The sequence below is a fragment of the Gavia stellata genome, chromosome 8, assembly GCF_030936135.1.
Source record: "Gavia stellata isolate bGavSte3 chromosome 8, bGavSte3.hap2, whole genome shotgun sequence".
NCBI classification, from domain to species: domain Eukaryota; kingdom Metazoa; phylum Chordata; class Aves; order Gaviiformes; family Gaviidae; genus Gavia; species Gavia stellata.
The window spans coordinates 483970-495506 of record NC_082601.1 but is presented as its reverse complement, the minus strand read 5'-3'; the positions used below and the strand labels follow the sequence as shown (position 1 = coordinate 495506).

General features: G+C 40.8%; 1 protein-coding gene across 1 annotated transcript; it reads left to right on the top strand.

Moving 5' to 3' along the window:
- Positions 1-135: 135 nt before the first annotated feature.
- DAPL1 (death associated protein like 1) lies at positions 136-9812 on the top strand. The gene is made up of 4 exons (XM_059820560.1): positions 136-193; positions 4585-4672; positions 7933-7996; positions 9553-9812. The coding sequence occupies exons 1-4, from the start codon at positions 136-138 to the stop codon at positions 9670-9672; spliced, it is 330 nt and encodes a 109-aa protein (XP_059676543.1). The 3' UTR covers positions 9673-9812.
- The last annotated feature ends 1725 nt before the right edge of the window (positions 9813-11537 follow it).

The window sequence follows — 11537 nt, the reverse complement described above, 5'->3', positions numbered from 1 at the left end:
CCCCCGCCGCCGCGCGACCCTCACGAAAGCCGCCTCGGCCCTCCCACGGCGCCCGCCCGCCGCCGCCCCGCCCCCGTGCCCGCCCCCGTGCCCGCCCCCGGCGCTGCGCGGCCGCCGCGGCGCCCTGGCCCCGCCATGGCGCGGAGGAGGCGCGTCTCGCCGTTCCCGCCGCTGGGCAGGCGCAGCCCTGCAGGTAGGGGCAGGGGCCGCCCCGGGCTCCCCGCGCGGGGGGGGCGGCGTGAGAGACCCTCCCGCTCCGCAGCGGCCGCTCTCCCCGGCGCGGACGGGCGCCCCCGGGGCCGCGGCCCCCGCCGGCGGCCCCGCCGCGCGCAGGGGGAAGGCAGCAGCCCCGGCGCCCTGGGACGGCCGTGCGGGGCCGGCCCCGCCGGCGGCTTGGCGGGGCTGTGAGGGGGCGCGGCCGCCGAAGTCGGCCGTCCTCGGCAGTCGCGGCTCCGGGCAGCGCCTGACACCGCGGAGCCGCCGGGACGGGCCGCGCTGCGCTGCCCCGCCGCAGCCGGCGCTCCCGCACCTGCGGGCTCCTGGTCTGCCCCGCCCGAGGCCTGAGGGGCGGCGGAGCGGCGGCCGCAGCGGGGGCTCGGGAGGACGGATCGGTGGGTGCCGGGCGGTCGGGGCCGCCCCGTCCCTGCTCGCCGGGCGCGGGGCCGGCCCTTCTGCGGGAGGAGCACTTCTGAAGGGAGCCTGCAGTCTTAACTCGCCCCGGTGTGGACGTGGAAAGGGGTGCGTTGTGCTCAGCCGTCTCCGCTTCGTCCGGAGACGCCGCACCGCGACGTTTGACGCCGTACCCGCTCCGTGAAATTTAAACTTGCACTGCTTGACTGCGGACCTGATGGAGCGGGGTGGCGTGAGGGTCTGCCGCTCTCCTCCTCAGGAGTGCGTTAGCAAGGCATAGCGAAATAGGTATCAATGTTCTAATGCAGTAATTTTTTTTTTTTTTGTATTCCAGTCTTATTCCTCGCCTCCTATCATAGCGTGAAAAACTTCCAGGTTTTTTTCCCTACCTCCCCCTTGGAGTTCTTTATCTGACTAAACGGTGCCTCACTAACTAAACGGTGTGGAGCTGGTGTCTCAAAACACAGAGCTAGCATTCGTACTTGGTTTGTTTCCCGTGTGTACTGGGTACACATACACGTTACTGGAAAGTGGCAAAGTAACACTCTCTAAAACTTAATTTTGAAGTTCCAGGAAGCAGGCATTCTTCATTGCGGCGCCAGATGCACGGGGCATAATTCCACCTAGCGTGCATGCCTAAACGGTGTTAGTTTCCAGCTTATACTGGCCCATTACATACATACACATTAGATTTCCTGGAGTTGTTATATATATTAATCTTATTTCCGGGAACTAATTAACATATTTGCATAGCCTTTACGCATGCGGTTTACAGTTCTTGAGGGGGTCTTAGGGGCTCTCTGGGGGTCGTTTTCTAGTGTCCGTTCGTTGACCTCTAGTTCTGCGCAAGCTCCATCCTGGGATCACGTATACCAAGTCCTTCAAGGCTGGTTTTGTACTCATCTTGCAACTTTCTTATTTTTATGGTTCCGTGCGTCTGTTCTTCCAAGGCCGAGCTGTCTGAAGTGAGATTACTCCGGAGCTCCCTATCTTACAGCTATTCTAACGATTTCTAAGTTACAAAGATTTCCCTTTTGTTTTGGTTACATCTGTTGAGTAATAGCTCTAACTGCCGGACTGCCTGAATTGGTACGGGTATTGTACAGAGCTTCTGTAGATTTAGCCTTCAGAACCGTTGTACAGTCACTGCTTAGCCTAAGCCAATTAGGATCGTGTCCCCCCCGGTTTATTTGGAGCAGTTATTGCCTGAAGAGCACAAGGCATAACTTGTGTGTCTCATCATACCCCTAAAATCTGTTTTGTTTTCTTGAAAGTTTATTTTTTTAAGCATGCTTCTACATGAATTGGGATGTAAGGTTTTTTTTCAGCTTCACTTGTCTCTAGTCCTTTCCTGGATTTTTGTGTCTGTGTGTGTGGCAGAGACAGTTGAGTTGCACCTGAAAGGGCCTTTAAACCGCTACAGTCAGTGGCCTAGCGCGGGTAACTGGTTTTTATTAATTTGCAGGACAGTAAACTGCATCTTGGTGAGGCTTATCTGTCACCGCAGTAGGAGACCATCGCTGGCAGAGGAGTAGGGATGGCAGGAATAAGTTGCATCAGCTCTGCACTTAGTGAACAAAGCAGGTTGAAGGTGGACACCTTATTCTGATCGTAGTATCCATAAGGAACCTCGGGATTCAACAGAGCTCAGTGCCTTTGTTTTCAGTTTGGTTTTTGGGGGTTGTTTTGGGTTTTTTTTGTTTTTTTTTTGGGGGGGGAGAAGGGGGATGTTCCTCCTTCCTTTCTTTCTTTAAAAATATATAGTGTTTTAAATATGGAAATTAGTAAAGAGTTTGGCACTAGTTCTTAACTCTTAACTGTTAGATTACATGGCTTATAGGGCACTTATAAAAATGCAAAAATTGAACTCTATATTAAAACAACTCTTCCACTGCCATGGATGTGTATGAGCAGGTTTGACAGCTGCTACTAGCAGCTATTTTCAGGTCAGTGAAAAGACTGAAATAAGTCCTGCATTATTCCTAATCATTTTAAAAACCTTGCTTCTGTGGGCTTGTTGGTAGTAGACACAATGCCTGATTGGCCACTTAGTGTTCAAGTATCTTTTCCCAATTTGGGTATCTCTCTCCTTCCCACCCACCCCCCCAACATCCCGGCTTCCCCTTGTGCTTTTTGTAAAGCTTCATAGTGTTAAAATGCCTTTGCCTCTCTGTGTGTCTGGATCTCTTCACCCTGCTAAATTAAAACGATAAAAAACGCTTGTATCTAGAAATTGCCAGTCCTGCACGGGTGTGCTTAGTGAAGGTCCCAAACCAAAAGTCATGGATCTAGGTTCAGTTATGGCTTTTTAGCTACTTCCAAAATTTTAGTTGGGTTCCCATTTGCGGTTTGACTCATTCCTAAAAAGCAAAAAAATCGAAGCAACTGATAGGCTGTGGAAGAATCCTTGGGATAACTTGCATTGGTGTTCTGGTTGAACTTGTTATAAAGGGAAAATGATGTCAAGAAGACGTCAGTCTAAGATCTTGAAATATTCCAGAGGTTTTTTTATTTTGTTTTGGTTTTGCTTTTTTTAAATCCTCTGTCATTGTTGTTTAAAGATGCCTCTCATGTTATCTCCTGCTTACAAAGACAAGGAAGAGTTTCACAGCTTGTGAGATGAGGGTATTTAGAATCTTGATTCTCTTCACTGGTAGATAATTGGAAATGGTTGACACTTTCATTTCAGAGGAGACTTTGCATTTTGCAGTTAGAGTCTCAAAAGAATTTGGTTCAGCCTAGATCTCTAGTGTATTTGCAGTGGTAAGATGTCTAGGCAATTCATTTGCTGGTTATACAGCAGTATAATTAACTGTATGTATGTAATTTTAAAAAGAAAAGAAAACCCAAGTCTAGATATTGCAGAACTCCAGCACTGTAAGGCTGCTTTGGACAGGACTGAAGGAGAGTTCTTGTTTCTAAACTTAAACCTGCAACTAGGAAATGCAAGGTGAGTAGTCAGATTTGATAGAAAATGGGTGTTAGTTACAGATGGACACATCTGCTGCCCCGAAAATGACCAAATACATTTCTCATGCTATTTAGCTGAGTAATTCTTGAAACTTTTCTCCATTCCCTATTCACTTCTGCCCCCAAATATTTGAGTTTGAAAACTCTAGTCTTGATTATTCTCAACAAGAATAGGAACCTTGCTGTAAGGTGAAGCAACTTTTTCAAAATAATGAGAAATGCATACGAAGTTTGTTATTTCTTACCCTCACAGTTTTAAAACTTAAAATACCCTCATGAACAGGGAGAAAGTATTTCTTTCAACAAGATGTTTTAGATTACTTTACATGTTCTTTGTTCAGAATGGAATTTTCTGACATGCCTCAGAACTTAAATTGTTATTGTTAGGTCGTCATAGCTTAATTAGTGCTAATTGGTTTTGTGATTGGCAGATATCTTAACAAAATATGATTAAACGTGTTAGAACACAAATCCAAGATAAGTATGTAGCTGGTTATTATCTGCATTGTTAGGTTTATTCTGGAATACCTTGAGCAAATCGGGAAACCTTTATTGCTGTTAGTGACATTGTTCGAAAACCTGAAAGTGTTTAGAGGTTTGTTTGTTTTGCTTTTTAAAATTTCAAATGGAAACTATTACATCTGAGATTTATGGAGGAAGAATGCATATTAACATAATAAGGTGTTAAGATGTAATATAGTTAGCAGTGACCAAAACCCCTCTGACTTCTTGATTATAGTATTTGGAAGTTGATTTGAGTATGCCATGACACAAAAGTTTACAGTCTTTGTTAGACCGCTTTGGCTTACTTCTGTGTGTGCATGTGTTTAAAAGTGAAGCATAGAGTTAAATATTGAAAGATGATTTCTTGTTAACAATTATCTGGGGTTTAAGTATTTTTTTTTCTTCTCTAAGTGTACATAATGTAGTGTGTAATTCTGTAGATTTTTTTTTTTTTTACATAAATTGTATTTTTTCTTGCAGTCAAAGCTGGAGGTATGAGAGTGTCTAAAAAGCAAGAAAACGGACCTGTTGAGAAAAATGCTAAACCTCCAGGAAAAGAAAAGACAAGGTATTGCACCGCAGGGCTTGTTCCCCCTGCCCCATAGTTAAAGTTCATAGGTAATGGGCTGAAGGTTGAAAACAAAGGCAGCTCTTAATCTCTGAAGAGTTTAATTCTTAAATTAACTTGTGCAATTTATAGATAAAAGGCAACTTTGAGGTCATCATCGACTTAAAAACAAACCAAAAAAACCCAGCTTCAAAACCTAAGGACAATGCCTTGCAATGAAGGACAAAGGCTGAATCTCTTCTCTATTGTCATGTGTTATGAAACAGAAATTAAAACAATGTGTTGCCTACCTGTACCTAATAAAGTAACAGTCAAACAGTTTCCAGTGAAATAAGAATGAATTTTAGGCTGTCCTCATTCCGAAGGAAATTAAACCCACATCTCCCACCTACCACAAAGAGCCTATTATCTTCTGTATAGGCTATATCTCCTATTTCAATCTGAAATCTAATTTGACTTTTTCTGTTTTCTACTTCATAAAGTTACTCAAGCTATTTTGCCCCAAAATAAAGGCATGCTTCTACTTTTGAATAAGGTACCAGTGACTGGTTGAAGTGGACATCAAAACAAGTATTTTCTTGTGGCTTTTTCAAATGAAGACTGAAAGTTTTTCTAAAATATATGCACTTTCCTTAAATATCACTTAACAAAAAGTTAAGTTGACCAATATAAGGATGAGAGGGTAAAATTTTAATGACTTGTAGTGTTGCTGAAATTGCATTAGAGTCCAAATCCTAAATGGAACACAGTGCCATAATAGGATTTAGACACTCAGGTTTTTGCTTCTATTGCAATTTCTCAGTGGCCACCCAGTTCGGATGCTCCTTATCTCACCACATACCTTCTTTTTTGCAGAAAAAGTTCCCTTTAAGAGCCTGCAATTCTTTTGGGGCATATCTAGAACTGCATAGTTATTGCAGAGTACCTAGCACCCCTCATAATTGCTGTGACATTCAGACACCAGTCAGTGTGACGCTAAGGTTTTGTTCAAAGGAGCCTGATCCAGTGATTTGCTCTTCGAATGAATCTGCTGTGTTCTGATAGATGTGACCTTGCTGTGCAAGGAAGTGGTGTACATATCCTCCTCCATCTAAAATTCCACTCGGCATTGTAACTCGTGTGCATTTCATACCTTTGTCCCTTTTGTCAGTGTTCAAAATAATGTGTAAATTGAGACTGGAACTTCGATAGCTGCCTCTAATGAGGCGCTCCTGCACCTACTGTACACTTTTTTCTAGCCCTATGAAACATTAAATTTTTGCTGCTCAGTGGCCCAGCTCCGAGAGGAGAGCACAGTCTGATCTTGTACACTCTTGAGGGCAGGAGATTCATTCCCTTTAGAATGAGGATAGCCTGGAATTCATTTTTCCCTTGGAAACTGTTGAGCATTACTTTATTAGGTATGGGTAGGAAACACATCTGTTGTTGCTTTAAAAGTGACTTTGTCATCTTGCTATGAAAAAGCACTTTTCAGCAAATATTTTTACCTGTAGGTGTGGGCTTTGGTTTCTCTCTGGATGTAGATGCTTCTCCTGTAGTCCCAATTTGGGACTAGCTTTATGCATGAAAATAAACTGAAACAAAACAAGATTAAATATTCTGGGAATATTCAAGGGAAGCTTGTGACTAGACTGACAGCTGAACTCAGTTTTTGGACCAAGATGTGATTTTATTTTTTTCCTCTAAACTGTTGTAATCAGTTGGATAACTTCTAAATTAGCTGGGTTTAGCCATATTTAACACTGACATATTGACACTATTTCTTGTCAGGCTACAGAAATCACCACTGTAGGTTTTTGTTTGTGTGTTTTTCTCCTCACTGGCTTGGAGGACACTAATGTAAAATATAATTTTTGGAAAAAGCTGAGCCAGTAACACTGACTTCTTTCCTGTTTACTAGTTCTCTGTGCCAGAATCAATGGTTACTCAATATAGTATACATACCTTTTTGGGATGATGGGTTTCATTGTTAGGTTGCAATCACAGAAGTCACAGAGAACTTTGTAAAGTAGTTTAGTAGCTATCATACACAGACTCCTTGCCTCTAAGTTTCTGATTCAGATGATCTTATCTGAGAGGCTCAAAGTCACTGTCATAGCTTCAGGTGGCTACTCAGAGCTGAGATTGGTCTTGGCAGGAGCTGAGCTTTGAGATTCAGTTCTAAAAAAAAAAAAACACCAACCCATGCTTGCTCTAAAGTTGCTGTGTAATATACGGCATAATAGAATGTAACGCATCATGTTAATAACTAGGTGCCTGCCTGACAGTTTTCTGACAATAGATTACATTTGGCTATACCTCATTATTTAAGAGAAATGAATCAAAGTTTGGTGTGTTCTTGGGGTTTTGTTGTTTTTTAATAACTTGATTCGAGGTTTTTAGTTTGTGGTTTTTATTTTCACTGATTGCCAGTTGTCTGGGTGTAATTTTGCTGCTGTATTTTCCATAGTCATAGTTATTTGATGGCATAAACAGATCTTGAATAACTTGTATTTGTCAGTGTGGCAAACTATTGATTGCTCAATTGACATTTCAGTAGGAACTGTGTCTTGCCCGATCCACAGAATCATTAACTTAACTAAAGCAGTATCTGCTTTTTCAAGAGTCACATTTAAGGTATCTGGTTCCATGTGTAAGGGTAATAATGATTTTTTTTCTACTCCATTTTAAGCTACAGAGGTGTCACTGCAAATAATGGTATCATCAGAAGAATGTGCAGTCCATAGTTCTTCCTGTTGCTGAACTAAATTATTTCATATCCACAGATTGTTTATTTGTGGAATATAGGTAACATGGCTGTTCTTTATTGGAATATGAAGAAGTTAATGGGATAATCTTGCACAAAAAGTTCTTGCTTGACAACTTGCTGCTGTCAAAGGAAACACTCCCCAAAAGCAGAGGGTCTAGATTGGAATCAAGAAAACTACGAAGCAAAATTTTATATTTCTGGATATCAGTGCTCAGCTTCTGTGAAGCTACTCCACAGTGTACAAAAAAAATCCTTTTTGAGATATGTAAGGATATTTTATATAGAGATTTTTGTATAAAACTATATATAAATAAAACAGCCTGCAACACAGATCTTGCATTTTTCTATTCTGAGGCAGGATACCTTTTTTTAGTCTTTAATGTGATTAAAGGATTTAGCTCCAAAATCTAAATTTCCGTTATGAAATATTTTGTGTTAAGTCTGGAAAATTAAAGTGACGAGTGTTTCTGTGAGATGGAAGTGCTAAATACTTTTTTCTTTTGCTTTACAGTGCTATTGCCAGTTTTTCAAAAACTCAGAACATGGGTGTCTTGCTAGCAGTAGTGCTGAGCAAAGTAAGTACATCTGGAAGGACAAGATACGTGTTTGTCAGGGCTTCTCCATAAAGCTAAACATTAAAAAAAAAATTTAAAAAATGAATTTTCCTTAAACTGCTGTCATCTGACATTTGTAGGCTTGTCATCTACCACTAAATATTCTTGAGATGATCTGTTTCTTTAGTGGTTGTGTGGCTAAAAATCTAGATGGCTAAAAAGTAACTAGCCCTCCCTCCTTACTCTGCCATGTTTGATTCCATTCCTATTTAACACTAAGTAGCCCCAGGGTAGTTATGTATACCTGTTACAGAAAAGTACAGCAAGATATTAAGGTGTGTCCTTTTTTTAAAGTGGTATGTTGATTTAGATTTATTGAAATGTGGGGAAGAATTATAAGTGACATAGCAAGTTTGTGGCAAAGCTGGGATTACAACTCAGAACAAAACCTAGTCTTCAGTTCTTTATCCCACTGTGGAAATAGCTTTAACTTCTATAAGGGTCCAACTTAGAGAAGCAGAAAGATAGCGTCTTGCAGGAGGTGGGTGGTGTCGCTGACAAGTGCACAGTGGATACCAGGATGGTAAGCTAATGTCAAACTACTGAAAGTGATCCCCGAGACAGGAGGCACAGCGTATTCCACTGTTGCTGCATATGCAGCTATTTCACCTGAGGCCTGACACTAGACAGTCAAGCATCTTCTTGATTTCTCTCTTGGAAATACTATGAGATAATTTAAAATTTTGTGTCGCAAAGCTGTTGATGGACCCTTCTATTGGTCATTATGCTTACAATTACTGTCCAGTACCTCTTGCTAGGCTGTTGATGCAGACTCTTTGCAAGAGCTGATTTAACAAGCAGCTATTTAATTTGCACGCTAATCTGAAGATCTAACAGTTACCATTTATTTCTCATACACTTGCAGTCTTTAGATTCTGAAGCATACCAGAGTTCCTCATCCATAGAGCTTGGTAAAACATCAGTTGCATCATTTCTACATAAGCCTTTCATCAACAAATGTGATTATAGCTTTAGTATGTAGATCTTGAATTTTTGCTAAGACTTGTTTGTTAAGGAGAACAAATACAACTCATCCTGTTTCTCTTCCACTTGTCCCCATCTCCTCTGTTCTGACCTACCATTTCCTTCTCCTGTTGGTTTCCAGAATCTCATACATGAAGCTTCCTCAGTAGTTCAGAAAGTGATAATTAGATACTGTAATAATGATGATTTGAATCTGGCAAAATAAGAATTTGAAGAAACTTACTGTTAACTCTGGCATACTGACTATTTGCTCTGCTTTCCTTATCTTGACAGCTCATTCTATAAACTAATAAAAAAAGGGAGGGGAAAAAAAAATTAACAGTTCACTGAAGGTAGTCAGGCTAATATCACTTTGAAAACAGAAATTACAGTTAAAGGTACAGAGTCACCGTTTTATGTATTGATCATTTGAACTTTTTGTGGAATTAGGTTTTACTACTGTTTTTAAACTACTTTCATATGATAGAATTTAGCAAGAGAATAGCAGAAAAGCTGTATTCTATCACAACTTTTTTCCCCCCTTAATGTTACAGATGAGCCACAAAATTCATGTAGCAGCATTACAAGTGGCTCACCAAAAGCCACAGCCTGCCTTGGAGAAGTTCATACTGCCTAAAAGAATTCACATTATTCAACAGCCACGAAAATGTTAAGCTATTCATTAAAATACTCATGTTTACTTAAAAGCGAGTTTCTATTCTAAGTAGCACTTAGCACACTGTGGTAAAATGATCAAAAGATGTGTGCCTTGTATCTTACTGTATTTCTGTTACTGACAATAAAGTACTTTATAAGAATAGTTACTAAATGTACTCAGGATTTATTAAAATATCATGGCTTCTGTCTAACCTGGTTTTACTAATGTACAATAATTATTCAGTGCCAAGAAGTCTAACAGCTTCACTTACCGTGTGAATTGTGACTGAAGTACTGGAAACTGTCAGCCCTCTTTTTTTTTTTTTTTTTTTTTCTATTTAATGATAGCAAAACTGAAGTGAACATGATCCTAAAAAAGCAGGTCACAACTGAAAGGCATGGTTTTTGTTTTAATTGAGGCTGAGGTGTTCCATGCTGAATGTATGCCTTAGGCTTACTGCATAATAAGAACCTTCAGAAAGTCCTGGGAAAGATTTCCATGCAGTGGAAAAACTATTTTTTTTCCTTGCATTTCTTTCTGTAAGGAAATCCAGCTCCTCTGCTGGGATCCAGACAGTAGGAGGAACCAAGTGAAAACATTTTGTTTGTGTGAACTCCTTTGGGATTGGGGGAATGAGTGAAGGAAGTACCTGACTTGGAGCTGAACCTCTGGGATGAGAGGGCAGATACGAGGGAGGAGTCAAGGTGCAGAGAATGCAGTGATGTGAATATGGAGTTTAAGGTTGGTAGAATGTGATATGAAGCTGAAAGGCGATGAGACTGAGCATGGACTGGCAGTAGTAGGGTCTTGAGGGGTCAAGCTTAATAATGGGGAGGAGCAATTGTAAATACAAGTACAGGAAGTATCCTTGAGCCTTGCCTGCTTACACTGTCATCAAGAGAATAGAAATAGTTGGTCCTGCCCAGTCCCAAGGGTAACACTCTCCTACTGCTGCTAGTTGGTTAGGTAGCTCAGCTGACTTCTTGCTCTGAATTCTGCTGGGACTGTTTTTTTTTTAAGGTAGTGATTGCAGTTGAACATGTCACTGAAGTTGTAGTCAAGGAGTCCAAATGGACTTAATATGAAAGGTGATGCTCAAAAATGTTTATATTGTCAATGAGGCTTCTTTTTATAGTGTGCTTTCCACATGACTACAGTGGAAATCTATTACAAACATAGGAAACGCACTCCCTCTTAAACAGAGGGATTCCAGGTGGGTTACCCAGAATTAGTGTTACCATTTAACATGAGTGTCTGCTTCATTTCATCCATCCATAAAATGTAAATAACTTTATATGTTGATTAAAGATTAAATCATGATCACAGGAGGTGGTGATTAGTAGTATGTGCAATAAATAATTTGGTTACACCTTGAATAAGTAGGAAAAATTAAAATAGTGCTGCTTCTATGAAGATGACTTGGTTTTCTCCCATGTTCCTTAACTGACTGGTAGCTACTTGTAAGATATTGTCACTGTTATCCTGGACAACAACAGCAATATACTTTATGGATATTTACAGTATTTAAAGTAGGTACAGGATTTGGAAAACAGCTAGTTCTGATTTTATTTCATATATAGCACGCTTTCCACTCCCCAGGCTGACTGTATATAAATGAGTATCTATATGAATGTAAATGATGAAACATGATTTGAGTTAAAGCTGTCCATCGTGTGTGAAATGATTATTCATGCTATCAAGGCCAAAAATAGCACCATGCACTCTAACGTCAATGGCTAATGCATGATCCCTACAGAAGGACTATTAGTAAAATCTTTATAATTCTAATCTTTATATGTTTTGTTTCTGAAGAAAGTCAATGGCTAGTGAAAAATTATAGGATCGGATTCTGAGGGCCTTTATGAACATTACTTTCTATGA